The sequence below is a fragment of the Lissotriton helveticus genome, chromosome 6 (genome assembly GCF_964261635.1).
Source record: "Lissotriton helveticus chromosome 6, aLisHel1.1, whole genome shotgun sequence".
In the NCBI taxonomy this organism is placed as follows: Eukaryota; Metazoa; Chordata; class Amphibia; order Caudata; family Salamandridae; genus Lissotriton; species Lissotriton helveticus.
Genome location: NC_136067.1, coordinates 882,820,049 through 882,847,634, shown reverse-complemented (window position 1 = coordinate 882,847,634; position 27,586 = coordinate 882,820,049). Strand labels below are relative to the sequence as shown.

Here is a 27,586-nt window from a genome sequence, read left to right as displayed (position 1 = left end):
GAAGCTGCTTAGCATATATCCAGAGCACTGGTAGAACAGTGCCAGCGCCTCCTAGGAATGCACCTTTATGCAGGTATACGCAGCAGCACTGTACCTTTCGGTGGCGGCCATATGCAAGCTGGAGATTTTCACTACGATAATGAAAACATTGTATTAGGATATAACAATTTGAAAATACATCAGAATTGAAAATGGTTTTAAATTTAAGCTTTATGGAGATTTCATAGTGAAATAAGAAGTAAAAGTAATTATTTTTTATCAGTTATATATTTAAAAATGTTTGTGCCTCGTCTTCGTCAGAATACCGCATTAGAGTTCTGTGTGCACCGTTTTAGCGTCAGAAATTCAAATGTTTTGACATCCAGTCCTTCTTCCATGTCTACGCAGCCGGGCAGCAAAATCTCTTCAGCAGTGTTGACAGCCAGATTTGGAGCCAGAGGCCACGCTCTCGGCCCGGCTCGCTCTCCTATTGGCCGCTGTTCTTCCTCTTCAGTTGACGTCACGCGTCAGAGCGTGCGGTTTAAATGCCTCCTGGGTGCAGAGCCGCGGCTGTTCCACTGGGACGACGCTGGGCCTCTGCGCTGAAGTCAGAGCGTGCGGGAAACTCGCGGACCACCAGCTGCACCTGCCCCCAACAACCCCCGCCATGGTCTAGGGCTGCGGGCCGCCCATGAAGCGACCGCCCGTCCCCTGCAGAACAAGAGTTGCAAGAACATAAACGAGCATACCAGCTGCCTCCAGCCATGAGCTGTTTGGATGTTATGTACCAGGTTTATGGTCCACCCCAGCCATACTTTGCAGCCGCCTATAGCCCATACCACCAGGTACGTCACTCCTCTTTACTGAAACATAGGTGCCAACATTTGATGAAAGTTTATTTTCTCATTTGCATTAACGTTTATAGCAGTGCGTAAGGCGATATTCACGGAAAGAATACGTTTTTTTCATAAAGATGTGTGAGTAAAATAAGAGTTTGATCCACTGCCTATCAGGATATATGTATTGGCCTGCATGCCCAGTCATACAGCTTGGCATGCAATGGTCTGAATCGGATTTTCGGATAGTTTAGAACACCTTTTCACTGAGAGCAAGCCGTATCAGAAATTTTGAGAACACCCCTCACCATCCTTTTTTGGGAAGTGTTTGAAGACTGTGGCCCTTATATGCCTTTCCCCACATATAAGGAATGGGTAAAACATTTTGATACATGCCTCTTACAACGTCGAGTCCTTAATTATGTTGAGTTCAGGTTTCTTTCTGAACCATTGCATTAAAGCCAAAGGGGAGGGTCTGTTTAAAGAGAATGGTGTAGGTTTGCTAAGAGGGGCAGTATAAGATGGTGTGGAAGCAACTGTCTGCAAAGATAAGGGTGCCACCGCAATGAAACGATTGTGGGGGAGGCTTAATGCGGTTAATCGGTGGGTGTCAGTGTGACAGCTGGGCTCGCTTGTTGCTGTCAGAGATCGCATGTCTTTCATTGCTATTATTGTGTCTGTGAGTTTATTGGTGACAGAACTAATATCCATCTGAACGGTCCTTGTTTAATTGCATCTGCATAATATTTCTAACAGTTTAATGAGTCATTTACCGCGCGCACCACGTCCACCTGTGCACCCCTCCCACGCCTCGTGGGCTCAAACTTTCAACATTACAGACGCTGCCCGCCTGGAAGGCTCGTGTGCGGCATCCCTTGTTGATGATCCGGGGGAAGGGGTAACAAAGGTGCGAAAGTGGGTGAAAGGTTTAACAATGGATTTTACACGATGAAGGCGCCAAGTATAACGCGTGACAGGAGAACTTTCATGCGAACCCTGCAAAGGAAACTGCCTTGTTTACACTGACCGTTCAACCACGCGTGAAATCTGTGTAAGTCGAATTAGTGACAAGCTGCGACACTGGCTTTTGCCCGTCTGGGTCTTCCGTTTCTTCTTGCTGCTGTGCGGACACCATCCACAAAACAGACACTGTGGTCGTGACTCAGCTTTGCTTTTAATGAAGATAATGGATGCATTGGTAAAACGATCCTTTTAACCAGTGTGCCGCAACCCTGGTTAAAACGCTATCGGCTCGTCGCCGCTTACAAGTTACTGGCACGTGTTAATTCACTCATTAATCGGTTGTTTCAACATTACATCAGCAAAATGTGCGTTGTGGATTGCGCCCCCCTGCTTGTGATCTGCCTCCATGTAACCCAACCCGACTGCATCACTTCGGACATCGACGTGCGAAGCAGCACTCGTGCCACCCTCTGCTTTTTGTGTGCAGTTGTGGTTCAGTTGTGTCGGTAAAACTTCAGCACGTGTTCCGCTGGATCGCACCCCTTCGTTAAATCCGCCGACTCCACAGCAACCGTTCTGTCTCTAAGAACCTCCATGCAGCAGTCTGCACCTGTTCCTGTGTTGTTCCGGGAAAACAGAAGCCAGTATGAACGAAATTCGTTTTCCAAATGACAAATTCAAAACAGATGCTGTTTCTTTTAGGTCCTTCGCGCTGCCTGTATGCGCCGTGATTTGACCCTCGGCAGACTTAGCACTGTTAAGAGTGGTGCAGTTTGGGCTGGAAAACACATCCCGTGTTTATATTTGTAAAACAGCATTTTACAGCTGCATCGCTCGGTTGCACACTTCCTGCGGGTCCTGGTGCCCACGAATGTGTGGACTTGAGAAGCGGGATCATTTTCCAGTTTATAACACTAGTCCTCAAATAAAACTTAGCATCAACTGTTATGGAATTTTTACTTAAAATTGAGCGCGGAAGCATTTTGATGCTTTATTTTTATATACTTGACAGTGCACACAAGCGCCACGAATTGGAAACACGCTGAAGGAAATCGAGCTAAGTGCATCCAGCGCAAAATGGGTGGCTTGTGTCTCTGATCTGAAATGTCTTGTGCTCTTTTCGTGGAATCGTGATCCTTCCACCACAGGGCAGCCATGTCACTAAAAGTCAGTCTGAGCAGGGATCGCTTCTAACACGGCGCATGATAATCTCAGGTTCCTGACAGAACCGACGCTTCCCTAAAATTGATGCGTTAAACCTACTAAACCTCAGTAGATAAACATCTGTTACTAAGTGCTATTTTGAAACGGTCACATGTTGTTTATAAAACATATATAGTTACCATAGTGACAGAAGGTACTAGTTATGCCCCCACCTTGCCTTCCCACGGCTCGTATTGCAGCACCCTGTTGCTTGTTTTGCCCAAGCGATCTCAAATGTATGTAGCAACTTCATATTTATAATGCCCGCTGTCCCACTCAAAATTGTACTTCACCTCGGGTGTTTCTGCGTGGGATCCACCAGAGGAGCGGAAGCCAAGCTCGTGGATCTGTTGGCATCTCGGCGCTCTGCCGACGCACCCTCCCCTCTTGCTGCCAGTTCTAAAATATACATGAACACAATAATAAAGTAAGTGCTGGGGTGAAATGATTTTCCAAGGAGCCCAAGCTCGGAGCTGCCGAATGCCCGGGAAGCCGAATAGAAAAGCTGCCTCGTTTTTTAATTCTTTTATTTCACCTCATGCCTTTGTCGTACACCTCTCTAAACTCCCTCTTTATATCTATTTCATGTTCACGTTCATCACTATCTCCCATTTTATGTTATGTTCGGTTTCTCTTAATCTTTCTCGCTCAGCCTTTCTATCGCTTACTCGGAATCAGTCTGGTGAGAAATGTATCCTGATTCCCCCAAAAAAACACCGGTGTTTTCTCGCACAAAGTAAACACTGTTTCCTGCTCCTACAACAACCCAGCATTCTCCGCGTATTCGGAGAATCTGGCAGATTAGATCTTGTTAGCAGACCATGCCCCCCCCTCCCCCCCCCCCCCCACACACTCGCCACTAGTGCACTGCAGGCTTGCATCGCCACACCAGTGCAAAGCATGTGCACAGGTTTGCTGACCTAGAAATGAATAGGTTTGCACTGTTGGTGTATGTTACACATTTCGCATAGCTCACTACGCGCAAATATCGATTTAGCACTAGTTCGGGATGAGCAGCGTTCTTGCAGTGTGTTATTGCACTGGTGCAAGGTGCACGCGCTCTCGGTCCTATCCTCGCACCCTGTATCCTGCTGCGCATTCTCTTCTGACGCACGGGACTGCAGCGCATTTGCTGTCACGGGCAACGCAGGAGCCACGTGTTTACTGGAAATTACGTTTTTGTTCATAGCCAAATAAACAGCCACTTGAAGCTCTGGCAGTGGCTGGAAGCAGACGCGCGGTTTGAGCATCCAGAACTGACGCCTCGTCTGATCCTTGACAACCACGGAGAGGCGGATGCAACTGAGCCCGTGTGTCTGTGTGCGCGTGATTTAGAATACTATGGCAGGGTGTCCGACCCTTCTCTGCCATCTTAGTTTTACCCAGAGGCGTGGCTTGGTGCAGCAGGTGCAGTGACACCGGGGCCCAATGGATACTGGTTTTTGCTGTATGTTATAGTTCAGACAACAGTCTGGGTCACACTGGCTACGCTGCTGGTGCCACCTACATTTTTACACGCTCGATTCCTGGCAACGGCGACTCCACGATTATGGCTCCAAAGTCGACATACCAAACGCTAGTAAGTTATTTTATAATAACAAAGCCGCTTATATGCACCGCTGTGAAACAGCTGCACTCCAGGAACAGGAGCTTTATAAAACACGTGTAGTGATGACATCAGCCGTGGTGTACATATGCTTGTGGAATCTAACAAATAACCACGTGTAGTTGCAGTAATGCACTTAATGTAGCCCATACTATCAACGCGCGCAGATCAGACGGAGTGCGTCAAACACGTTTACATTGAGCTTGTGATGAACTGGCCGCCGGTCACTGGAGCGCAGGAAGCCGTCTCAATATGTTAGCGTGACGGTTTAAGTTCAGTACTAGGGGGCGGCCGTGGGTCGGGCATCCTTATGAGAGGTTCCAGTCCAAGGCTATCCTTCCATAAATTGTGCCCAAGGGCTCAGACAGGGCGCGCGAGCCCTAAAAACGACGCATTCAGTTGTTTGACTGCAGCCAGTGGCCTAGTGCGCAGTAGGAGCGACGGTCTCTATAACCAAGGGACATCAGAAGAGGCAGGTGTGGTAAAAAAAGGACAGAAAAATTGTCGCGTGTCACACCCAGAGAAGCTAGAAAATCGTGTTTCTGTAGGCCGCAAAGATTAATTTGTGCAGGTACTGGGTACTCACGCTCATTATTAGGGACCTGGACTCGCTCTAAAACAAAGACGGAAAAGAAAGGAAGAAGTGGAGTGATACCCGGGGAGAAAACGCACAAAAAATAACATGCAAGAGTGAGGTAAAAAGGGGGACGTGTGTGGTGGTAGAAATAAAAGTTATGAGGTGGAATCGAGATTGGGCAGCTTTGGCATCCAGCAGCGCCGGTGACACTCGTTTGAAAAACGCTGGGCACGGACACTTGTTTTTTTTCATGATTACGATTTGCAAATTTAACTCTAATTGCGACGAAGAGACTGGGCGCAAGTCGATGTTTTTGGATCTGCCTTACTTTACTCTCTTCTTAGCCATTTAAACGGCCTTGACGTCTGGAAATCAAATGTTAGTGTCAAACTGCAGCAGGGACCCCTCGCTATGTATTTCTGCTTCCACGATGAGTCGATGCACTTTTTTGAAGGATTGCTGGATGGATGGGTTGATGAATGTACGGGTTGTTGGTATGTTTGAATGGATGGGTAGATGAATGACTGGGTTGGTGGGGTGGAGTGGGGGAACTAAGGTACATCGACAGCAGAATACCCTCCTGGGTTGGTCAGTGTGTTTCTAAAGAGATGTTCATTTTCCAGCAGTGCTGGAATTAGAAAACATTTACTCCGGGAACCCATTAATTGGGGCTCCCGGTGTGGCAGAGGAAAGGGGTCGGAGTCACGAGTGGCAAGAGCTTGAAAAGCAGCCAGTCAACTCATACATTTATTTTAAAAATCTGGTGCAAATAAATTGACATGACATATGTGACAGTAAATCTTTTCTAGCAATTTTGATGGGATGCAATAGTAGTTATTAAACTCTAGTGGATAACAGTTCTTAGAAAGTTCAGTGTACAGTCACAGTTTTGACTCCTAAAGTAGCATCAAGGGTTAATGTGCCTACTTCAAAGCACATAGTGTAACATTCAGATCACAGATTTGTATTTTATGTAGATGGGAAAGTGGACTACTGCTTTTGACACAGAGACCATGTTGTTACTTCTAGTTCATAAGCTGCAATCTTTCTAATATAGCGCAGTGCTCTATTTACTGGCTTCAATGTGCCGCATGCAAACTGTCAGTCATGGGTTTAGCTCCTTATTGGTTTCTTTTTTGATCTGTTACACTTATATTGGAAAGAAGAGAAGTGTACCTTTGGGAAGTAATGAAATCTTTGTAGTACAGACAACCACAATCGCTGCATTAGGTTTTATATCCTGACCTTGTGTTTTTCCCGACCATTCACTCTTAACATATAATGTCTTAAAGTATGGATGATATGTGACTCCTACACCTTATAACCCTTGTTGTCTTATGCTACATTTCCCTGATATTGGTTTACACACTTGTGTGATTTATTGTGCCTCTCTGTGTGATGTAAATCCCTGAATCCCTGCACTGGGATTAGTAGTGCTGCAAAATAATTAAGCTAATTGTGTAATTATTCTTTATTTATTTGTCTAATTACTCATACACACACAAATGTGCATTCTTACAGTGCATGCATATCTCTTTCATAGGGTGTTGAACAAGGTTAAAAACCAGCCTCCAAGTCAGTTTCTCTTAAGTACTTGTTGAAGTGATAAGCTGGGTACCTTAATATCCTTGGGGCAGATTTAGGAGTTCTGGCGCATCTCTGCAGATCAGCAGGGATACGCAGAACAGATGCGACACGTAATTCACTCGCTGCGCCACCACAAATGTGTTGCATTTACAATGCGGAGCACCGTGGCGCAAGGATAGCGCAATGCTTTTTCTAAACTCTTGGAAAGGCATATACATTCTGCTCTTACCGTTTTCGCAGAAGAAAATGCCCTCCTCCACTCCACTCAGTCAGGCTTCAGAGCCGGATACTCCACGGAGACTGCTCTGCTGGGTGTTACAGAAAACATTAAGAGACTTCTGGATGAGGGACAAACGGTCGCACTCATTTTATTAGACTTGAGTGCGGCGTTTGATACCATCTCCCATAGTAAACTCTTGGCTACACTCGAGAATAATGGTATCTGCAGGGATGCCCTAAAATGGATAAGGTCCTTCTTGACTGATAGGACATTCCAGATCAAATCTAATCTTGCCTGCTCAGACTCGTTCCACTCCCCTCATGGAGTACCACAGGGCTCTATCCTGAGCCCGCTGTTTTTTAATCTGTACCTTAGACCCTTGGCCGACCTAGCGGACTGTGCAGGATTAAACCTCATGAGCTACGCAGATGACTCACAAATTATTTTTTCATTGTCAAACTCAAATCCCTCAGCTCCCTCTGTCCTCAAACATGGGCTCCAGAAAATCTTCAACTGGATGACCACCAACCAGTTGAAACTAAACGGTGATAAAACCGAGATCCTTCTGTTAGGTAAAAATAAAGAACTCTGGAACTCCTCTCACTGGCCCACCGAGTTGGGAAATTTTCCCACTCCAGCAACCCATGTAAGAAACTTAGGAGTTATCATTGATGATGCCCTGTCAATGAAACAGCAGGCAAATAAAGTCGTAGGCCTCTGCTTCACCATAATAAAGTGGTTGAAAAAAATTATATGGATGTTACCACCCGCCACACAAAAGACCATAGTCAACGCACTAATTACATCCCGTCTTGACTACGGCAACATCCTCTACCTGGGTTCAAACCAAGCAGTCATCAAACGACTTCAGCTGATCCAGAATTCAGCCGCAAGACTCTTGTGTAAAATACCAAAAACTGCAAGGGTGTCAAAACATCTGAATGATCTGCATTGGCTCAGGGTCGAAAACCGTATAAGTTTCAAAACCCTGAGCCATATGTTTAAGATCAAATCTAAAACGGCACCAACCTATCTGCAAGCATTAGCCACTCCCTACCTACCAGCAAGAAACCTGCGCTCTCAAACTGCAGCAAACTTTGCTGTTCCCAGGTATAGACTGCAACGAATCGGCGGAAGATCTTTCTCGGTCAAGGGGCCCATCTTGTGGAACACACTTCCCTTACACATCCGAAAAGAAGACAACTACGCCAGTTTCTGAAAGAATGTAAAAACTTGGCTCTTCCAGAAACAACTGTGCTAAAACCATGCTCTTCATATACCTTTGTTCATTTACATGTCAAAGGCGCCGGGAAACCCTTTTTGGGTAGCTGTGCGCCATATAAGTGTAAGAAATAAAATAAATATATAAAATAAAATGCGTATCGCATCCTGTGGCGTAAGGGCGGCGCATTGCTGGAGTCGTGTTGCAAGCATGACGCGGCTCCAGCAATGCTTAGGGGCGCCCTATGCCTAACATGCTGCGTCACTCCTTACGCCTGCTTCAAGCAGACGCAGGGTATGGACGTAAAAGTGACTCCGTGAAATATTGTAGATTTCACTGCGTCACTTTTACAAGGCGTTTCTGCGACGGAACGCCCACCCTGCGCCAGAACGCCTACATGAAAACTAACGCAGGTTTCATGTGGCACAGGGCTTTACAACGTGACGCATCTCCCTAGATGCGTCACGTCGTAAATAAGGTGCAAAGTGGCACATGGTTTACGCCATCGCTGTGTCACAGAAATGACGCAATGGCGGCGTAAATGTGGCGCATGGGGCTTGTAAATCTGCCCCCTAGTATTTAGGTGGTAGGCTCCAGTTAGTGCCAGGATGATAGTTGAAGAAAAGAAGGGATGACGACCCTTTAAATCTGGCCTTTTTGTTAGGCACTTTAGGAAACAAATATAAGAAAGCCTCCTCGCTGCTCACAGGTTGCTACTCCAAAGAGAATGCAGGCAACATGCAGGCACTGCTGAGTTGTGACCCAATGTCTGAAAATGGCATCAGGACAAATTCAGCATGTTTCCCTGGGTATCCGGCCCAGAAATGGCTGCTGGAACTGTGTTCCGGTGGGTTCCCCCTACTTTCCAGCATTGTTTTCCACACACACTGCAGTCTTTGCTTTTTGATGGAGTGGTTTCAGTCTAGATGTTCTCGCCGTCAGGTTTACTGTGGCTCTTGAGCGTGTGTTGCTGACTGTTTCTGTGCTTCTAAGTTGGAGCTGACTGGATGTCTTTGGCTCTCTCCCCAGAAGCTCGCCTTTTACTCGAAGATGCAGGAGGCCCCGGAGAGTGCCAGCAGTGGCAGCAGCAGTGGCAGCTCCTTCTCCAGCCAGGCCCCGGCCAGCATTAAGGAGGAGGAGTGCAGCCCCGAGAAGGAGCGACCGCCCGAGGCCGAGTACCTCAGCTCCCGCTGCGTGCTCTTCACCTACTTCCAGGGCGACATCAGCTCCGTGGTGGACGAGCACTTCAGCCGGGCCCTGAGCCAGTCCAGCAGCTACTCTCCCAGCAGCTCCAAGGCGTCGAGGAGCGCCAGTGCCTGGAGAGGTGAGTGACGCCGCGGTGGTGAGTCTGAGCCCAGGGGCTCAGAGCACTGAATGGGAATACGTTGGGTGGTGATAGAGCACAGACAAGGCCCAGCCAGGCCTCCAGTCTCGCTGACTTCAGGGAGCCTGGTACACTGAATGATGATGCAGGGATGGATGCTGGGATACACTAAGAGAGGTATGTTCACTGACTGTGGATGGTGGTGGTGGGTTGAAGATTGATTGAACATAGCCAGGACCTTGTGTGTTACTGATCCCAGGGAGCCTGGTGCACTGGATGATGATGTAAAGGAGAGATGCTGGGATACACTCAGGGAGAGGCCTGTTCACTGCCTGTGGATGATTGGGAGGGGCGGGTGATGGAAGGTTGATAGGACATAGCCAAGGCCTTGAGTGTTACTGATCCCAGGGGCTCTGTGTACTAATGGTGTGGGGAGGTGTGAAGCACTTTATCCCAGGAATCCATGTGCACTGACTGGGCTGGGGAGTGGGGGCAGTGGTAACGGACCACAGCTATGGCCTTCAGCCTCACTGTCTCCAGGGAGGCCAGTGCACTGAATGGTGTGGGGAGGGAACACTGTGTTCTTACTTTGGGGAGGGGGGAACAGAAAAATACAGTCAATACTTTTATAGTCATTTTCCCCAAGGAGCCACTGTGGCAACTGAAGCCTGGGGATAAAGAATACAGCCATGGCCTTCAGTGTAATGGTCTCCAGGTGGCCTCTGTGGACTGAGTGGTGTGGGCAGGTGTGATGGGACGCATCGATGCAGACCTGACTGCTTCATGGAGACTTACTGAGGAGGCCCTGAATTTCACTGACCCATGGGCAGTGCTTAATTTGAGAAAAAATAAGTGCCAGGGCTATCGTCAGGAGGCCACTGCAGCTTGCACCACACATTACCCCTGCCGTGCTGCCAGTGTTTTTTTTTTTTTTTCTCATTCGCTGTCAATCTCACTTCAAAATCCACCTTGGGCGTCTGTACTCACTCCCATAACACTGAGGAATGTAGTCTATTGGAATGGAATGGAGCCCCGCCTACTGGTACTAGACACTCCCTGGGTATCAATGAAGAGTCCACTGAGATGCCCCTTCTGCCAAGCTCAAGAGCAAGCTGACTTTCGCCGAGAAACCGCCACATTACCTGGCGGCACACGGCTTAGCCAGAAGGGTATTAACAGCATAATCATAGGACTTAAGGGGGACAAAAAAAGACACCACAATTTGCCTCGACATCTAAGAGTTCCATTTATGTTGCAGGGGATTCCAAAATGCTTTCTTGCTGCTACCCTGTCTGGCTAAAGCAAGCTTGGAGACTGACAAAACTGATGACTGCCAATCCGCAAAAGTGGGAGGGCTAGATTCCGTCCATTTTATACAAATTTGCCTGCTGGCTAACAGGACAGAGTAAAAAAGCAAAGCTTCGGCATAACCAATGATGTTTTCTGCGAAACCAAATATTATTAATGGTAGATCTATATTGATAACGCAGCCTAACACACTTGTAAAAAAATCTCCAACCTCCCGCCAGAAAGTAGCAAGAGAAGGACATTCCATAAACATATGTATATCTGAGGCGCAGACTAGGCCATATTTTTTACAACTAACAGGTGGCCCAGCTGAGATGTTTGTCAGTTTATGAGGAGTAAAGTAGGCCCTGTGGATAGTGAACAGGTGGTTTCTCCCTAGCCAAGCTGGTTTCACAACTTCAGATAAGATCTTACATGATTTCTGCCATAGTTTAGCACAGTCTTGTGTGGGCAAAAGCACCCCCCCCCCCACAGTTCCACAGCAAGCTTGAATTCACAATCTACTTTCTCCAGCAGGGTTTGGTACCAAAGACAAATTTCTTTGTTGGTAACAACACACCTACTAACCATTCCACTCCTACAGGTGTGACTATTTCAGGCCCCCAAAGCCACAAGAATGACTTGGGCGGCAGGTAGTAGTCATTTTTAATGTATACTAAATTAATAACTGTTGTTGTGGTCCTCTCTAAATTAGCCAGACAGTGCCACCTTGTGGCAGACTGTCACAAGCGCCAGTGTTGACAATTAAGTGCCGGTGCTGAGCACCGGAAACCACTGGCTCAAATTAAGTACTGTCCACAGCGATCCCCGTGCATTGCATAGGGTGGAGAAGGGCTATAGAATACAGCCAAGGCAAGGATCTTGCAGAGACGTACCAAGGCATGGGCAAAGAATGCAATTGCCCACAGCTCCCACCTTCCATGGGGTCCCAGTGAAATGTAACTTTTTCTTTATCTCACCCCAGTCTATTTCTCTATCTCAGTCTTTAAAATGTATAAGTAATTATCGTTTGTCATCATGGGGCTTGAGTTGGTAGATAATTGCTAATACAAGTTACAGCTACTCTGAAGAAGGGCCAACAAATATTTCTTGCCCTGGGCCCCCAAAATTCTTAAGATGACACTGAAGCTTGGTGCGCTAACTAGGTGGGGGACGCAAATTTGTTATTTTAGTGATGAAGAGGACGTTGATGAACACTATATTTTGATCCGTTGGCTTTGTTCTGTGTCTCTGCATGCAGACTGTTGTCTGCCGGATATGGCCTTTCCGAATGAGAGTTCTGTAGGGAGATCAGCTTTGTGGCCTCTCTTAAGACCTGTGCAAGTGTGATCAGTGAGTCTTCGGTGTTCCACTTATAACATGCATGGCGGTGTCTCCCTCCTCAATTGTCAGTGGCTTTTGGCCTTTGTGCATATATTGGTGTTTCCTTGGTCTAGTGTCCCCTTACTACAGTGTCTGCCTTTTGCTGTCCCATGCATATCTGTCTCTCCACTCAGTCAGCATGTCACCTTGTTTGAACCACCATGGCCAAATGTGTGTACATTATCTGTCCTGATGTTACTGTGCTCCTGGTCGCAATGTTAGGGTATTCTCCTCCTCCGTGCCAGGACATTTTCTGTTTCTGGGCATGTGTATTTTTTTCTCACCGAGGGAGTATTTTCTTATCCAAGTCTCAGTATTTATTTTCTGCATAGTTTTTACCTGCCTAAGTGCAGTAGTGGCTGCTATGGGGCAGTAGTGGTGTGGTGGGAGATTATAAAAAATGAAGATAATGTAACTTATCTGCCGGCCGCCATCTCTCCTCCGTCCTCTTCGGTCAATGCAGAAGCACACAGGCTCCCTGACTCCCCTAAGCCTATCACACAACTGCGTTCATCAGAATGACAGCAGTGTTGTGATTGGTCTGAGCAGCCTGGTTTGGTGCTCAAAGAGGTTGTGGGAGCCTGTGCATGTTCTCCACCCAACTGTGCAATGCAGCCGGGTGAAAAACATGCTAAGTGTGCATGTCCATTTGGCCAGCCCAAGATGGCTGGCCAAACCATCATATACAGTTATAAAAGTGCCCACCGCTCCTTCCCCTGCTCTGTGGGCAGCCCCACTTGTACCTACAGAGCCAGTACTGAAAATAAGATAATTTATTTGCTGTTTCCTTAGCTCTTGCCTCATATTCGATTGCAAAGTGGTGTACCAACTGTCTTATAGTGATATTTATAGGCAGCAGAGGAGTACATGCTTTATCGACACTAGCTCAACTGTAGCACTCCCTGTTCTTTCTAGGTGCCCCCTGTACAGGCATCTTTTACCTCCTTAATGAAAACCATTGACTAGAACACTAAGGATAGATATGTACATAATCTTGCCTGGAGAATTTTGATGTCGAGGTGCTAAGGTCTGCTTTTATTATCCTTTTCTGGCCACTCATTCAATACGTTTTGAGACTGGGGCTGTCATTGTTATTATATCTAGCTGAGCTCCAAGCCCTTCTTTTTTTGGCTTAAATAGGATAGACGACTACAGACCATGCTCTGGTGTAGTTAGAGGCCCAGCTGGATTTTTGAGAAGCTAGAGGCTTCAATGTGAATAATGACTCTTGGGTTCCGCACAGCCACTCCGGTGAAAGCCAGGAATTGAGTCTAGACCCGCTAAGCAACTTTCATATAACTACTTTTGGGTTGGGTATATGGCACAAGGGCTACTGGACTAATTCCACTATCAAGTTTGTTGAAAAGTGTAATGTGAATAACTTTTTGATAATGCTTTCGGTTAAAAGAAGTAGGTTTTTTGAAATGCCAGGATGGGTTTAATGGTCAACTTCAATTTCCCCTCTTGTGTGGGTTGACATAAACATCAAGGATACGGCAAGCAAATAAATGTTAAAGTTGACACTGTAAAAATGCAAATGACTGAATGTCAAATTGGTTGTCATTGAAAACCAGGTGTCAAGGCATCGCGCCTGGCAAGCTGCCTATTTTCAAAATAATCTTGCAAACAACAAAAAGAATCCAAGTATAGTCAACCCATGTTTTAATATAGACGAGTCGCTCCTGGTTGTCTCCGGCGCTGTAACGTAAAACCAGTCGTTGAGCGGATATAAATGGCACTCCTGCCTTGATCTGTTGTTGGAAGTCCTATTCTGGATACAAGAGGATGCAATGGTGTGGACGGGCTATTATAGGGAATGGAGAAAAATGAACTGCCAGGCTCTACTATCAGTCAAATCGACATGTTTGTCCAAGACGTGTGGATAGTTTAGAACCTGCCACTTTACACAGAAACAGACAGGATTATGACTGTGAACACATGGGTCCGGTGTGCTTCCTTACAATTAGTGTTTAGAGGAAATTAACTGTGGTGTTATATTGACATTTGTACAATACGTCTTTGTTATCACACTAGGAAGGGTGGACGTCTCTGACCAGCATTTCACCACCTGTTGTGGAAGATCTTTGGTGCAGGAACCATTGCCGACTGACCTCTCTTGCTTTCAAGAAAGTGTAACACTGGCTTGTTTTCCACTACAGAAAGCCATTTTGAAGTAAATCGTGGGACATCATTTAAAAGATTTTGCGCCAGCTTTGACAGGAGTGAAGTTGCTACACTGCATTGTATGAACGGGAGAGATCAGAACTGTGCCTTGTCTTCAAAGAAATGGCACAGTTCTTCTTTCTCCATGTGCTCGCACCCTTGTGGCTGCCTAACACAAACCCAGGCACCCTTCTGCCATAGTGTAAGGGTATCTGCATTATGGTCAGGATCGTTTTTGTGAAGGAAAGGGTTCCTTCCTGCACAAAAACGATTCTTTGTGGCTCTCTGCTCTTTGTATGTGTGCTCCAGAATGCGAGGCAATAACAAGGACGAATAAAGATATTTCTCCTTGCCACATAAGTTTCAGGCAGACACACCGTTGTGGCTCAAATCAATGTCTACAAGTCTTTGTATTTATGGGTTTACATCCAAATCCTTGTGTTGATGCATTGGAATGCCCATGCCCCACCCATGGAGCTCCTACCTTCTCAAAGTATCTCGATGCAGTGCCAACATAGATAACGATTTGCTTTAGTTTGTAAATACCAAAAAGGATTTTGCGTCAGGTCTGCGTCAAAAAGGTGATACAAACCCAATTCAAATCTGGGCTTGTATTTACTGTGGTACAGGAGCCAGTGCACGAAAACATAAGTGGTCTAATGAGGAAAATTGTATAATCGCACCTTTTCCAACCTGCTCGGCTTATCTTTAGCTCCTGGAGTACTACTCACACATGAATGGCACTGATATGTTGCACCGTTCTATAGAATGTCACTCAACCTATGTGCAAGGCATAGTCAAAACACATAACCTGTAGCTTTTATCGTGCCGTTTGTAATGATCGGTCTAAAGTTTGAAACAGAGGTGCCGAAGTTAATGACTTACTAAAATTGGTGCTAAATCCGCCTGAGGTGTTCATGTTATTTAATTGAAGTACAAGTTGGATGTGAAGCTGAACCCACTAGCACTGCATGGTGGACTGGACTCGCAAGAAGAATCTTCAGGAGAGAGGCTAAGCTGCTAAGGCAAAATTGTCATGAAGGTATATAAGTGATTTTGAAAATATTAATTTAGCAAATTGTGTAAAACTTATTAATTAGGCAGGTGAATGCTTCCCAAATGGACACCCCTACTAAGCAGATTAAAAGGGAGGGGCAGTGAGGGTGGAAACACAGCTATTTAGAATATGGTGACGCTGTGACTGAGCTACAGCAAATGCTTCTGGTTTTGACTTTATCTTTCCATATCTGCTAATGACGCTGAAAACTGAGATACTGTATGTAGTTTACATCAAGCGCTGCACCACCCGGAAGTGATTTTTGGCACCGGAAGGGCCGGCCAACACTGTCAAATTGGGTGGCTGCTCATTTTGAGAGTATTTATCTTCCTACTTGCTAACAGACTCGATTTAGGCGGAAGGCTAGCGATTTTTAAAGCAAAAAAGCTTTATTTTAGCTGTCTCCCGCCTTAAATGTGCTCTGTTTCGGTATTGGTCAATGGGGAAAATAAATTTCCCCTGATTTTGTTGTGTTTTTTGTTGTTGTTTATTTTTCTCACTACCTCCATCTTTCCTGTTTCGAAATGTGTGCAACCTGCACGAGCTGCCTCTTTCAGTAATATAAGGCACTTTTGAATCTGACAATCTACAGCCTACTGAAGGGAGACCCAGTATATAACTGCTCAAAATTCTCTTACTTCTATAGCAGTATGAACTAAAATTACATAGAGGAAGAGAATAAATAAAATGTGCCGGTGGTGCAAACACCTTCTTGTTTGTGGTGCTAAAAGGGTGGAATACTGCTGGGGTGGTAGTGGAGTATAGGGATTGGTATTATGACAGTGTGATTTGGAAGTCTCTTTCTGGGTGGGTGGAAGGGTGGTGCAAAGGAACTTTGATTTGTTGGCTTAGTAGCATGCTGCTGGAATTTGGTTGTTTGGTGCTTGAGGAGAGGGTAGTGCAGAATAGTGTTAGCGTGGAATTGGAGAGTGATTGAGTTGTGCTGCGGGTGGTAATCTGAGGCAAGAGGTTGTAGGGCTATTTTGGTGGTCGTGAGGTCATTGAAAGTGGCAATAGTATTACATTGGTGCTCGCTGGTAGTGTAGTGTAGTGGTGCAGTCCTTGGGGATCATAGGGTGCTGGTGAGGTTGGTAGTGCAGTTGTAGCCTTGGTAGCCTGGGACTCTGGGGTTGTAGTGCAATTGGTTGGGTGGTAATGAAGGCATCAAGGGGTCGAAGTGGAGTAATGGGGTGGTAGTCATCTCTGTACAATGGTTAACCACAATTTCCAGTTCATCTCTATTAGTCCAGATGCCTGGACCAAACAAGGCCTCGTCATTGAAGAGGGACTGCATATGTTTGGTGAAAGCAAATCAGGGGCAGCGTGTTTAATAGAACAGCGCAAGACGTCATGATCCGATGAACTGATGAAAAGCCCAGAAAGCAGTAGCCTCCTTTAAGTTTCTCGTAGAAAAACCTGCGCAAAAATGGACAACCATCTATTAGCAGGACCGAAAAATGAGCTTGAAATGGATAACTGCGTTTTTGCAATCTATGCTCCTTTCCTGGATGACTCGTCATTCCATATATTTCTTTAGACAGCAATCCGGTGTTAAAAGTTCACACAGATACGATGCCCAACATTTCCAAGTATCAAATGGTTTTGGATCGAGCCGAAACAATGTGTCAATAGTTGGAGGTGGAGGGTCTAATTCAAGCATGCATTATCGTGTGTGCCAGGGATGTCCTAAAGCGCCTTGGGCACCTCACAGGTGAGTAGTGCACTTTATAAACCCCTGATTGATTGATTGAATACATTCTCATCCATTAAACATGTACCATGGATTTATTGAGTACCTAGTTATTTCCACTACAAACCTGGCGCTTATTTTGGTTGGAATTCCCTGCTGTCCATGTAGGTAGGAAAAGTCATCTCTGGCAACGGAAGTTAAACAAATTGTAAGGAAACATCACTCTGAAACTCTAGTTTGATGGTAGTACACACTTTAAATGATGCACTGGGACAAACGTTTTGTTTATAAAGGGGAGCTTAGTTTGTGCAGTCTAGTACTGCCTATGGGAAAGGAGATTGCTTGGACTGAATTCTTCCCTTAATAGTGTGATATTTTTTGTATAAACATGTTATGAAAGCCAAAGTCTCCACCTCGTACTTACTCTCAACTTCTTTCCACAGATGCTTCTGGATACCCAATGAGCCAGAGGAGTTTCCCTCCATCTTTCTGGAACAGCACATACCAGCCTTCTGGACCCTCCTCGTCCCTGGGAAGTCCACTCCCTGGTCCGCACCCAGACCTCCCTTTTGGCTCTGACCCATACTCTGCTGCAGCTGCTGCATCCTTACACAGTCACCTGCATCAGGGACCCCCCGAGCCCTGGCACCATCCAGCTCACCACCACCATCATCACCATCACCACCAGCCATACTCCCTTGGCTCACAGAGTTCAGCCTACACGCGGCCCTCCTCCATGCATGAGGTCTACGGCAGCCATTTTGACCCTCGGTACAGCTCCCTACTGGTGCCCACCTCTGTGAGGCCACACCGAATTCCACCGCCACCAGGAACATCACAGTGTGACCTGGGAAAGGGCGAGCCTTCTGCATGGACAACACCAGGCCCTTTCTCAGGGCCACCGGGCGACATGAGTCTCAATGTGGACACAGGTAAGGACACAAGGGTGCTATGATATCATCAACAGCAAATGGAGCCCCCCCCCCGATTCTTCCTGCTTGCTGCAGGTGAGGCCCTGTACTGGCACATTAGCGGGAGAGGTCCCCCCCACCCATCAGAAGAGTTGACTTACCAGTGTAGCATATAATGGCTCAGTCATTAAAATGTGGGGTCTGTAATTTTTCAGTTTGTGTAGTTGAAAAGAACTTTTTTCTTAACATGTAATGCCTTGAGGACATATACTGAAACAGTTGATTAATTATAAGCCTAATTATTGGGTACAGGGAATGCTGGACAAATGGTCAGATAATATTAAATTAATAGTTTCTTTTGGCAGTCTGATTTATAATGTTTACCTAGTATGGGAGTTCCACAGGAGGCAGAATCAATGACCAAATTTCGTTTATTAGAATCTCCTCCACCTCCATTAAAATCCTTGCTTATCAGTCAAACCTGGTGTTTCTCCAAACAGGCTTACTCTTCTTTCCTCATGCTTTTACCGCCTACTTTTCTTCTGTCATTGTGACACATCAGCTTACATGTTCCTCATCTAACCATGCTCCAAAATCTAAAATAACCTTAAGTGTTCTCATGAATATCATTTGGTAATGTAGCTGTTGCTAAGCCTTTTCATGCCCTAGTGTTGGCCAAGCTGGAAAACGCACTCTACATTTGCTATTAACGCTGCAGCAATGTCTGCATTGTAGGCTTTCACAAAATGTGACCGAGAGGCCTGCACCACCTATATACCCACAGCCTGCCTGTTATTGGCTTTCTCTAAAGTTGGGGTGGGACCTCTGGGAATGAAAATGAGGTGGAAAATTGAGTGGTTTCTCTAATTTTAGAAGTAGGCAGGAGTAGAAGGTGGACAATGAGTCTTGCTGTGGCTTGACATCTGTTTGACTTAAAGGCCATTGAGAGATGAGGCTGGTACTACATCCACTCAATTCAAGGTGGTTGTTGCTTGGGAAATAGAGACACAAGCATGATCTTCTGGAACTAGTAATAACTAGTATCAGTTTAAAAATTGGGGACCAATTAATGAATCAAGATGAAACAGAGCATACTGGATTGCTTAGAAAAGGCCTCAGTGCAGTAAGTGAGTTTGCATCTACTAATAAATTATGAAGACTGCCTTTTGAGCGGAGTATTGTAAATTCATTTCCGGGAAGAAGGCATTAGAATGTGGGGTCTCTTGATCAGATGAGTTCAAATTGTGTGGTTCACTAAATGATTAAATTCAACGTACTATATTAATGGAAAGGATTTTAATGAGTTGGTCATGTGAACTGATGAGCTTGGAATAGCTAATGATCTGCTGATAGCCAGTTTGAGGGTTGAGACCTAGGATTAACTATCAAGGTAATTATGTATTTCCACATCCTCTAGAATTGTAGAGACCTTGAACCAATCATATGTCTGCAAGGATAGCCACCAGGAATGCTCTAATTCATCTCCAAATATGACCAGGACAAATTAAGCTTTTGGTCACAACTTCTTTGTGTCAATTATTTAGCTGGATCAAAGTAATAAGATAAGAACAGATACATAATTTATTTATTGGCAATTAGAGATCTGGCCGCAATCACAGACACAGATGTAAAATCAAGTAGGAAGTTTCGATACCAACTGTTCTGCTTCATCAATGAATGTGGTTGTTCTTATTTATTACCTTCTTCCACAGTTTGAGGCAGCTACAAACAACATAAGGACTAATTAAGACACTTGGTAGGCAAATATTGAGAAGGCAATATGTTTGTACCAGGGACATATAATGAGCAGCTGTGAAAAATGAATTTGTAGGGTCTGATTAGATAGGACAGTTAATGAGGTCCGGCACTGAAGGAGCCACTGTACTAATATATTGACAGTATTGTGCACAAGGGTGAATTCCCCCCCCCCGCTTTAGCAGCTACAGCGGGAGGGGAGTTCTTGATGGCTCTTCTGTCTGCAGCTCGGCAGACAAAGGCCCATAATTAATGTGAAACGGTGGGTCGGTAAGTGAGTGACAGGATGGATGAATGAATGTGTGCCTGAAGGCTGTATGGGGAGTAGAAGGGTGGATGGAGAGATGGCTGGATGAATGAGTGAATGGATGGATGTAAGGATGAATGAAAGGGTGGACGAATGAATGAGAGGATGGATGGCTAAGTGAGTGAAAGTATGGATGGTTGGGTATGGTTGGGTGGGTGGGTGGTTGAGTGAAAGGATGTATGTGTGTAAGGGTGAAAAGATGGATGGGTGGAAGGGTGAAAAGATGGATGGGAGAGTGGGTGGATGAGTGAAAGGATGGATAGATGAGTGAAAGGATGGATGGTTGGGTGGCTGAGTGAAATGGTGGATGGTTCAGTGAAAAGGTAGATGATTGGATGGAAAAGTGAAAGGGGATGGATGGAGTGAAATGATGGATGGTTGAAAGGATGGATAGATTCATTGGTTTGATGGATAGGGTCGGAGATGGATGATAGGTTTGGACAGGTAAACAGGGGCATTGTGATTCCCCACAGGTGAACAGGGGCATTGGGATTCCCCACCCCATGCTTTAGCAGTTAGAGTGGGGTTGAAGTTCTTGATGGGCCTTATCTGTCTGCAACTTGGCAGATAAAGGCTCATAATTAATGTGAAAGGGTGATGGGTACGTGAGTGGGAGGATGTATAGATGAATGGATGTAAGTGAAAAGATGGATGGATGAGTGAAAAGGGTAGATGAGAGATGGCTAGATGAATGAGCGAAAGGATGGATGTAAGGATGGATACATGAAAGGGTGGGTGGATGGGTGAAAGGGTGGATGGATGAGTGAGGATGGATTACTGAGTGAAAGGATGGATAGTTGCGTGAAAGGGTGGGTGGATGGTTGAGTGAAAGGGTGGATGGATGAGTGAAAGGGGGGATGGATGGAATGAAAGGATGGCTGAGCGGATGGATGGTTGAAAGGATGAATAGATGAATTGGTTTGATGGATATGTTTGGAGACGGGTAATAGGTTTGGACAGGGGCATTGTGAACCCCCTTGGCTTTAGCAGCTAGAGTGGGGGAAGGAGTTCTTTTATGGGCCTCATCTGTCTGCAACTCGGCAGACAAAGGATCATAACTAATGTGTATGAATGAGTGAGTAAAAGGTTGGATGGGTGACTGAAAGTGTGGATGGATGGATAGATGGGTGAATGAGTGAACGATGGGTGTAAGGATGAATGAGTGAAAGGGATGGTGGATGGATGGGTGAAAGGATGGATGAATGAGTGAGTGGTTGGACGGATGAGTGAAAGGATGGATCGATGTGTGAAAGGTAGGCTGGATGTGTAAAAGAGAGGATGGTGGGTGGGTGGATGAGCAAAAGGATGAGTGAAAAGGTGGATGGAGGGATGGATGACTGTAATGGTGGTTGGGAATCATGGATGACTGAAAGGATGTATTGATAGGTTTGAATATGGATGGATGGACAAAATGGTGAAAGACGATGAATGGATGACAGAATGTAAAGGGGAAATGCTATATTTCAGTGAGTGGATGGAGTGATGAATGGATAGATGCTTTGATGGAAGAGGCAATTGAGCTTTTCTGGGGAGGGTTGCAGTGACTTGCTACGCTTGCTTGGTGCCATAAGAGCTTTGGTTCAAAGTGCGGATATTTTAATATTCTGGGTACTCCCTTGATTGTGCAGTTTCTGGGCTGGAACCAAATATCCTGTTTAGAGCCTGCATGGTCTTGATGGTTCCTGAGAGCTGAAGCCAGGTGTGAATGGGGGATTTCCTTAACTAAAATATGTGAGATACACGTACAGTGAGTCTCCTTTAAGGGATGCTCGAGGAGAGGTGGTGTTAATTGAGGATCATTTGGCTGTGCTAAAAAAAAAACTCAGTGTCTGCAGGAATGCAAGGGAGTGACCATGGCTTAGAGGATCAGTTAGGGCAGAGGGGTTCCCTCAGTGACACATCAGGAGTTCGGTCGAATGAATGAATTGTGATTTTCAAAATGCAGTAGATGAAATGAGAAATTAAGTTAATGTACATTGCCTTTTGTGCATACATTGTGATTACGAGACGCTCATTAGCTAACTGTTGGTGACCACTAATGGGCTACACCAATTGATGAGCTGGAACAGTTACTGAGCTAGGAATGAATCATCAGCAGGGCCATTTAATGAGTCTGCAACATCTGGTGGCAGTGAACTTAACGGGGTACATTAAAAACAATGGAGAAGAAACCAATTTGTAAATATCAGTGACAACCGCCAGCCTGTTGAAAGATTGATAAACTTTGATTAACTTGCAACGAGTTTATTCACTTCTTATTCAAATCCGTGCATTTCTGGAGCAAATATTTAGCATCTTGGATTTGTAAATTATTTAAGATTGATTAATGAGCAAGAGTCACGTAATAATGTATCTGAAAGATAAGTAAGTAGGCTCCAGTTAATGATCCGAATCCAGAAAATTCACGTTTAATAATGCGGGCCATTTTTTGGGGACAGTTTCCAAACTTCTGGCACAAAATATTGTACATAGTTGAAAAATCAGTGCGCTTCTGTTAACAGTTATTGAAGGTCTACAGGAATGAACACATTTCTTTGCCAATAAATATGCTTCCAGAATGATGAAAGATATTCTGTGGGAATTTTTTAACTACTTTATGGTCTGCTAGTGCAGACAAAAATTACAACATGTCACCAGATCATTAATTAGCTTAATGCATTTATTAATCAACTAATTATGCTAAAGACTGATCTCTCGCATTTAAAGACTAATGCCAAATGAAGAGATGTCTAGAGTTCATTATTATGCTTCCATGATAACTTCATTCCAATCTGGGACCATTTGTTGAGCTGGCACTAATTGAATGCCTGTGATTGATTCAAGAAATCCGATTCTGTGATGATCAAATAATTAGTGTCTGGGATTGACCATTAACCTTTTTAGTGCACACAAGCTTTTGAATCATCCGGTCCTAGTGCAGAGCAGATAAATGAATGCCAAAACCTTACCAGTGTGAAGGAAAGAATTGTGTGTGGCGTGAGAATATCAGATCGCTGGGAGGGAGGATGACCTGGTCAATGCAGAGCCAAAAAGCAGATCTTTGAGGTCAGTAATCTGAATACTCGTGGAGAGGGAAGGGCACAGATGGTTGCTGGAGGGGAAACATAAATACTGAAATAGCTCATCATGAGGGACGTGCCTCAAACGCCACTGGGAAGAGACAGTGAGAGGTATAGAAAAGATAACTGAAGGACACATCAATCAGTACTAGTTTGAGTTCAGACCACAAGTTATAGACTTAGCGTCGGCCTTGACCATCTGTGGCAAAGCTCCTTCTCTGCTTGTTTTTTTTGTTATTCATTCCAATTTACCGAACTATCGTCTTAGGTGCCCCCACTTTCCTGGAGGATACCTGCACTCCTCTTCATCAGGCATGGGGCAACTTTGGGATCATGCACTGCTAACTTCAGCTGGATCTTGATGCCTTTGTCAAGAAACCTTCTAAACTTCAGTTTTGAAACGAAGTGGTCAGATAATAAGTGACAGGCTAAAACAGGGTTGATACCTTTCCCATGCAGTAGTGAATTGGTTTCTTGCCTTTCCCACCTGTGAAGGGAGTGCCAGTGCCCTACAGGGGCTGGCACGCTGCCTGTCGGTATATGGGAGAGTAGACAATCACATGGAGGTTTTTGATTCCATCAAGAGTATTTTTGGTTGTGGTGTGCACTTCTGGGATACAGATTTTTACATTTTCACTAGTTTACAAATTCTTGTTTCTATCGGTAATATGCAGAGTCTTTGGAGGTACTTTGGTAAATCACTGATGGGGCTGATCCTCTGTCTCCTGTTCCCTTGTACTGTTCTCCTTAAGGCTCTGTGAGTGGACTTTCACAACAGACAGGGCATGCTACTTGAGTAGCATGTGCAGTGTCGCTGCCTGGTGGGAAATGGCTATTCTGAAAATTCTGTAAGAAGGGGCCTTGTTTATTGTGGTTGTTCTTTAGGTAGGCAACTGGGAACCTGTCTCAGGAAATAATTAGTCTGACAAGAAAGGGAAGGGCTAGGCGCGATTAAGATTTCCAGTAAGTAATCCGGCGATTGTTCTAGATCACTCGAAGATGTCAGAGGGGGCCCGGTTCTCCCCTTTTAACATGTCCTCTTGCTCTCTCCTTGTTCTGCTAATTTACTTTCATGCTCTACTGCTACAAACCAGCTTTCCTTTCTTGCAGGAATTCTCTTGTGTACCTTTCTCTGTCCTTAAACATCTTGTGCCTTTTCTCTTTTTCCCCACCTCTTTGCATTCTCAGGTTTGCAGCCTCAGGATAAGAGCAAGGATCTTTACTGGTTTTAAGCGGCCCTCCCTTCAGGCTCCCTCCCCCTGGTGGTAGCGATCCCTGGCCTGGTAGAGTGGGTGGCACTGTCAGCGCTGCAGTGCGCTTGGTTTGTAACCACTTCTGGTCTTGGTTTGCAGCTCGACGATATTCCTTCTGTGGTGGACCCCTAATGAGCTGACCTGATAAACGCTGAACCAAAAAACAGACCTCCGCCCGGTAGAGCTGCAAAGGAAAATGGGTTGACTGCGTTGCCACCAGGGCATGGACACTTCTGGGTGCCACACCACCCGGAAAGATGCAGAGACGCTGGGGCAGAAACCATGCACTATCCACTGCAAGGACAACCCTGAAAAAAGGGGCAAGGAAACCCCGGATACTTGGCCTTTAAAGAAATAGCAGTGATTTCTTCGAAAGCTTACGGCTAAAAATGCTGGTGGACCTTTTGTTGTGCAGCTGAGAAGTTTTCCTGAACTGTACTGTGGACAGCTGAAGTGAAGGCTCGCATGGGCTCCTTACTTTTTACTCTGGTGTTGTGAATATTTTTTTTAACGGATGTGAATTATTTCTTGCCAGTGGTGTGATAGCTACTGTATATATTTTAAAAAGAACTGGATTTGTATATTTTATTTTGTTATCTTAAGACTGTTCATGCAGGACAATGAACATTGACCCTGGAAGAATGTTTGCAGGGTAAATGAAACCTTCTGGACTATTAAAAGCTGCAAGATCTACAACGTTTCAGAAGGTTATGTGAGTGGTAGGGGCTACTAGCAGCCACCTGCCGTGGGCTTACAGGGAGCAGCTGTTCTGGGGACAACTGTTCAGACTCCAGACACATGGCTGCCAATGTGGTGGATGTTGCCCTCGAATGGCTGTAGGGTTTTTTTTCTCTCTTTTTTTCTTTTTTGTTTTGTTTACTAGAAGCCACTTGCAATTCAGGGGAAAACCTTTAGGAAACCAATATCCGTTGATACAGACTAGACAATGGCAGATGGGCGACAGGTTTGCTCTGCCCATAAAGCAGGGCTGGTTTCTGTCCTTTCCTACCGCGTTTGTGTGTTTCCTCTGATTTATTTTGTATTTCCTCTTACATGCCATGTGTCCACTGATTTTACTTCTTTCCTTGTGTCTATTTTCTCTGCTTTACTTTCATCCATCGCCTTCAGCATTTTATTTCATCCTCTCTCTTAATCCTTCATTGTCTCTATCTTGCAGTTTACTCGTTTGTCCCTTTATCTACTACATGCTAGTCCCCATCCTTCGCCCTCTTGTACCATCGTTTGGCACGGTCAAAAGTTAAATTACATCACTCTTCTCTTCCTCTGAACAAATAGAATGAAAATACTCTACTTTTCTGTGTCTCACAGTAATTGTTTTCTTGCTTCTTTGTTCCTCGCCAGCTCTTTCTCTCAAGCTGTCTGAGTCTTGCTTACTCTCCTTTCTTTTATTTCTTTTTTCTCTGCTCTCTTTTACCTTCTGCATCTCCTTATTTTGTTCTTTTGTCCTTTATTTGTTCAGGGCCCTACCCTCTAATTCTCTCATGTTTCACTTCTGTCCTTCCAACCACTCTACCCTCAACTTCTCCACTTTCAGGCGCTCCATCTCTCTTTCTTGTGCTTTTACTCTCTTGCTCGCTTTAGTTCTGTCTCTCTCCCTCTTTTCACCCTTTCCCTCTCACCCTGTACATCAATATTCCCTATGCTTCTCAGACTTCCTCTCACCACAATATATCTCTTCCACTGACTGCACCTTCCCTCATGCACACAAACACAGCGATCATAATCCATTCCTCTTGTGACCCCCCTCTCTCTGTTGCCTCTTTCTTGATCTCTCTGTCTCCATCGCTACACATCCCCTTTCCCTCGTTAACTTTCTTGTTCTGTTTATTGAACAAAGTCGATGGTTTCAACATGGAAGATGCCACATTAAATACAATATGCTTCCTCCATGTTCGGCCATTGTTGATTTACTGAGGGAGTTCGACTACTTGTTCAATGCATCCAGAAGCGGCAGTGACTGTCCAGGCGATAAGTTTATCTGCCCCAACAATCAATCAATCAATTAATCAACCAATCAATCAAGGGTTTAGGAAGTGCAACTACTCACCCATGGGGTCTCAAGGCGCTGGGGGCGCAGCATCATGATGTTCATTAGGGTTTGTCGAAGAACCAGGTCTTGAGGTCCTTCAGGAACTTGGAAAGTGTTGGTGTCTGCCGGAGGTGAAGTGGGAGGGTGCTCCATGCATTAGCTGTGAGAAAGGAGAAGGACTGTCCTCCTGTTCTGCTTTTATTGATGTAGCTAGGGAGAGCAGGGCTGAGTGGAGGGATCTCTGGGGTGCGAGGAACTAGAGCATGGGTGAGAAGCTTGAAGGTGATTCTCTTTTCGATGGGAAGCCAATGTAGTGTCCGCAGGTGTTTAGTGAGGTAGTTCGAAGACAAGTCTGGCGGAGGCGTTCTGTCTATTCCAGTGGCGGCTGGTCCATAGGGGCAGCTGGGCAGCGCCCCACTAAGCAATCACAAAGAGAAACTGCTCACTGAATCGGGCAAGAATGCAAGCAGACTATCGTCTGTTTACATTTCCGACCTGTGCTGGCAGCAGCTTCACAAGTGAAAGTGCGCATGAGTCAACAGACGCACAGCGCACGCAGGTGAGAGCAGCAGGAGTCCAGAAATGGACTCCGACTGCGCATCTGCGAGAAGGGCGCTTTCGTTTTTCAGCTCCCCACTCCATTGACATTACATTAGGTATGCTGCGCATGCCTAGTGTAGTGGTGGAGTCTGAGGATAGGATCCTGCTCGGGCGGTGACGTAGGGTCGCCCTATGCCCTGTCCCATGCCAGGATACAGCCGAGTAGCTGCCCCCATTCTTCTGATTTGCCAGTCCACTTCAAAGAAAAGAGCGGGGAGAAGTTAATTCCACTGACATCTTGTGGGTGAGGATACACGGGACCGGAGCGGGAGATGCCTGGTAAGTTTATTTATTTGTTTTTATGTAATCATTAAATGAAACGCCTTCCCTCTCACCCCCCCACCTTCCCCAACCGCCTAGGTCATCCAGTTGGACGTCACTTTGAAATCTGGTACTTGTAGTTTAAGTTTTGTAGCAAGACCTCCCTCCTGCACCACAGAGCAGCTGAACGCCCGGCACTGCCTTCCAAGAAACCCTCGAATGTGGCAGCGGCACGTCGGCTCTGAGTCTGAAGGAGGGAAGATAGTAAGGGATGCCGAGGTGAGGGCGTGTGG

At 45.6% G+C, this 27,586-nt stretch overlaps 1 protein-coding gene across 3 annotated transcripts; it reads left to right on the top strand.

Moving 5' to 3' along the window:
• The first annotated feature begins 562 nt into the window (after positions 1–562).
• On the top strand, positions 563–26,292 carry VGLL2 (vestigial like family member 2). 3 transcript variants are annotated; one of them, XM_078646870.1, is made up of 4 exons: positions 563–824; positions 9,223–9,517; positions 17,541–18,029; positions 24,482–26,292. In XM_078646870.1, the coding sequence occupies exons 1-4, from the start codon at positions 744–746 to the stop codon at positions 24,520–24,522; spliced, it is 906 nt and encodes a 301-aa protein (XP_078502996.1). In that variant the 5' UTR covers positions 563–743; the 3' UTR covers positions 24,523–26,292. The 3 variants fall into 3 exon arrangements, with proteins under 3 accessions (XP_078502996.1, XP_078502995.1, XP_078502997.1); XM_078646869.1 differs by having other exon boundaries at positions 24,318–26,292; XM_078646871.1 differs by lacking the exon at positions 563–824 and adding an exon at positions 3,311–3,408 and having other exon boundaries at positions 24,318–26,292.
• Positions 26,293–27,586: the final 1,294 nt, after the last annotated feature.

Coding starts and splice junctions, on each gene's coding strand:
- VGLL2 (XM_078646869.1), top strand. CDS start 744: ATGAGCTGTTTGGATGTTATGTACCAGGTTTATGGTCCACCCCAGCCA. Junction 825..9,222: donor CCTATAGCCCATACCACCAG/GTACGTCACTCC, acceptor CTCTCTCCCCAG/AAGCTCGCCTTTTACTCGAA. Junction 9,518..17,540: donor GAGCGCCAGTGCCTGGAGAG/GTGAGTGACGCC, acceptor TTCTTTCCACAG/ATGCTTCTGGATACCCAATG.